Source organism: Frankliniella occidentalis, unplaced genomic scaffold, assembly GCF_000697945.3.
Source record: "Frankliniella occidentalis isolate FOCC.00 unplaced genomic scaffold, Focc_3.1 Scaffold19, whole genome shotgun sequence".
NCBI lineage: Eukaryota > Metazoa > Arthropoda > Insecta > Thysanoptera > Thripidae > Frankliniella > Frankliniella occidentalis.
In genome coordinates this window covers 805,192-809,037 of record NW_026267149.1, presented here as the reverse complement: position 1 = coordinate 809,037, position 3,846 = coordinate 805,192, and the positions used below count along the sequence as shown (strand labels likewise).

At 60.1% G+C, this 3,846-nt stretch overlaps 1 protein-coding gene across 1 annotated transcript in view; it reads right to left on the bottom strand.

Moving 5' to 3' along the window:
- Window positions 1–1,342: 1,342 nt before the first annotated feature.
- Window positions 1,343–3,846, bottom strand: part of LOC127748903 (translation initiation factor IF-2-like) — a 6,858-nt gene continuing 4,354 nt past the window's right edge. The window contains exon 2 of the mRNA XM_052264455.1: window positions 1,343–2,713. Coding sequence (XP_052120415.1) covers window positions 1,481–2,701 — 1,221 coding nt within the window. The 5' untranslated portion in view covers window positions 2,702–2,713 and the 3' untranslated portion in view covers window positions 1,343–1,480. The remainder of the gene's footprint in view (window positions 2,714–3,846) is intronic.

The window sequence follows — 3,846 nt, the reverse complement described above, 5'->3', positions numbered from 1 at the left end:
CCACTCTATTATTTCTAGACGCTTGTATATTGTGACGATTCAGTCGATGACGTTTATGTGGACAGGGAATAGAGAATAAGCTCGATGACGTTCACTCTGGGCCCCTCTTCCACATCCGCACAGACATCCATAAGCACTTAGGCCTCCTCGTTCTTGGAATCTACAATCACCAACGGGGACGACTTCGTTAAAGCATTAATATTTGCTTGGGTGCGATGCGGTGGCGTGACTCTAGCTGTCAGGTCGGGAAAGGGTTAATGACACAGGACGGTGGAAACAGCAATATTTCACCCTCCACTAAAACTCACCTCTACCGGGTGATTCATAGCAGACGCAGGTGTGGGCGGGTTTGCCTTTCAAGGGACTATGGCGCATTACGGGCAGAGCGGGTAGGCAAACCCGCCTGCACCTGCGTCTTCTGTGAATCACCCGGTACGTAAAACACAAGGTTGGTCAGTCAAACCCACTTCGTAAACATGTTTTGCGTGTACATTTTTACACACTTCTGTCTGCAACTCCCCCGCTATCGAGGTGAAACGCAACAGGGTTTCCCTTTGAATATTAATAGAGGGAACATCGACCATCACGCGTAAGGGCAACGGACCTTCCCCTCCAACAAAGTTTTACCAGATCAATTTTTGTTTAAAATCCCCGCGCCGTAGTTTCGCGGTATTGTTTTGGATCCCCTGTTTTTTCTTTAAAGGTTCGCCTAGTATTTCGGAGGTACCAACCGCTCTACGTGATGGATGTGCTTACCGATAGCGGCGTTATTGTGCTCATTGACATTCTACAGGTGGACTGCCTGCGGCGGGCCTCCGGCGGGCCTGCGGTGCGCGGCGCGGCTTTGAGAGAGGAAAGGCAGAGGGCCAGAAAACGAACGGGCTGTGTGTTAGTGTGCGCGTGTGTTGGTGTTAGTGACTGTATGTGTGTGATATTCTGTTATACTGCCATTCTTCCCCCAGGCAAAGCTCTCCATGGACTTGGCCAACTTTCAAAAGCCAGTTCATAAAAAGGCCACCCCGCGCCCATCAACGAATACTGAGTTGGTGATCTGCGCCGTCCTTTTCAGCAAATGGCATTTTTCTGGTTAAATTTCGTGTTCCGGATTTGGCACGTACAGGTTGCATATTTGCACGGGGGCGTAAGGCGCAATGGTGAGCGACGGTATAGGCATAAGCCTGCCTGTCTCCACAGAATAACCAGAAAAAAGACCCTCTAATTGTGTTCGAGCAGGGCGGCTGTCCTGTAAATATATATTTGTTTACATCCTATTTTTTTAATGTAATTTTTGATTATTTTTTTTAAAGGGAAACTGTGGGGCGCTTGGCGATATAATGTTTTAAGGTTTTACTGCGAAAGCGCCCCATTCTCGCTATGAATGAGGCGCCCAGGAAGCGTGGGGGCGTAGGGATCCGTTTGCCTCCCAGGTGGCCTGTCGACACGCGTCCACACAAAGAACGGATTCACATTTATATTCACATTATTCCCAGTCAATGCTTCCGCGCGCTCGCGGTAATGTATTCGATTTGTTGGCTTTTACGGTGCAGGTCTCGTCCGCGGCGCGGCGGGGGACTTGGGGGGTGGGGCCGCGTTTGGGGCCGCCGCCGCGCGCTCTGTGGTGGGCGGGGGTGTTTACCTTCCCTCCCTTGGTCCAGTCCCTTGAGCTGGCCTGGCGGAATGCCCCCGCAGATTTATGATGTTTGCTTCTCCCTGGCTCAACGGCTACTGATGTGTGACCACCAACAACCCCCTTCCCCTCCCCCATTGTGCTCTCGCTGAGCCCCCCAGGGGAGGGAATCATTTTCCCCCCTCGGGTCCTCCTGGCTCTCCTCGGGAAGGACGTGAGAGACACACGCTGTGATCGCTTACCTGGGCCGCACTTGGAGAGGTCGTGGACGGGCGATCCTGGTCCGCTGGACAGCGACTCGTCCCCGGAGAGGGCGGGCGACGGGCTGGACGCGGAGGCCGAGACCGGGCCGAGGCCAGGGAGGCCCGGGGGAGAGCCGTCCTGCGGCCTGAGCCCGCCGAAGGAGCCAAGGCCGTAGGAGGGGAAGGGGTGGGGCGGCTGCTGCTGCTGCTGGTCCTGCAGGAAGTGCAGCGGCAGCCACGAGTGGTAGAGCAGCGCGAGCGGCAGCCCGCCCGGCAGCCCACCGGGGAGGCCCCCGGGCAGCCCACCCGGCACCCCGGGCAGCACGTGCGGGGGCAGGCCGGCGGGGCCCGCGGGGTGCAGCAGCGGCTGCGGCAGCGAGTTGTTGTTGACCATCTTCCTGCTGTAGTCCACGACGAACGGGTTGTCCCTGGCGTCATCGTCCTCGTCGGCGCTGCGCTCGCCCACCAGGTCCAGGGGCGCCGTCCTGTCGCCGCCGGCGTCCTCGCTGACCCCCAGCCGGCACAGCACGCTCACCTGGCTGGGGTGGTCCCGGTCGCGGAGGCTGGTCGAGGCGATGAGGGACTCGATCGAGAAGGGGCGGAGCTTGCGTGCCGACGGCGGCGACGTCTGCACGGGGCTGCTGGAGCGGCGTGAGGCCGGCGACGGCGACCTCGGCAGCGGCGGGCTAGGGGCGGCGGCGGCCGCGGGGGCCGTGGCCGTGAGCGCCATGGCGGGCTGGGCGTCGTCGGGAGTGCGGGCGGCTCGTGGCTGCTGGTCCCGCGGGGGCGGGGGCGTCGGCCGGGGGCGGCACTCCAAGCTCACCGCGTCCATGGCATGGCTGCGCTGCAACAAGAACAGACCCCAATTACACGACTGCTTTTGTCCCCGCGGGTCGGGGTGGCGGGGGCGGCACTCCAAGCTGATCTCGTCCCTAGCATGGCTGTGCTGCGACAGCCCCAATCACATGCGGGTCTGGGTGGCGGGGCGCGGGCCCCGGGTGGGCCGCCCGCGTGGCGCTGCGCGGCGGCGCGCATCACCGTCGGGGCCGCGGGGGCGTAACGTAATGGGCCGCGGGGGCGGCCAACGGCTCGTGACAGACACCTGCGGAGGGGACCGAAGGGGACCGGCGTCAATGTTTCACTGGTTTCACGCCGCCCCGCCCGTACCAGCCTGCGGACGACGTTGTGCTGCAGCCTTTCGTGTACTATTTCAGATAGTGGATAGGACACGCCGGTAGTGGAGGCAAAGCTCGACCAATGAACAAGGTTTATGATCTACCCGTTAATCTTCCTACCATGTTATTCGGCTAATTTTATTCATTTTTCCACACTGCTGTTCCGCCCAAGCTTTCGACAATTTCTGACCATATTGAGCGGGGAGGGTAAGAGCTTGCGGAGAACGTTTCTCTACACGAGTGCATATGGTAAAGTGGAGCAATTTCATGTCTCATGCCGTGTGTGGAATCGCATCCGATCGGTTGTAGTGCTGAGATTCCGCTCAGCGATTTCACGACAGGCGCCCCTGCCACGCGGGCGTCTCGCGTAAGTGAGACGACGAGAGCGTTTTTCTCGCCTCGGTGGCGACGGAGGGGCCGCCAGGGAGGGGAGGGGGTTGGGGCAGGGCACGCTTGGTTTGGGGCGGGACTGGTGGCGGCGGCGACTCGACGTGAAGCCCCCCTCCCCGGGACACTTCCAAGAGGGAGGACAACTTTTCGGAGAGTTGCGCCAACTGTAGCAAGTATCGTTCGAATACCGGGGGGGGGGGGGGCTGCAGCAGCCCGATGGGCACCGATCGTCGGGTCGAACCAGTTAGTTGGTGCCAGAGGTATCTCGGCTGGCACTTATTTGGCACGGGGCTGCGAACCGCACGCGTCTTAATAATTCCGCGAGGATGAATTTCCCGCGTCGTCTGCGTCGGGTGCCAGGCGTCGCCTACAGCTTCAGCCGACCGCGCAATGGTCGGGAAACACACCATCG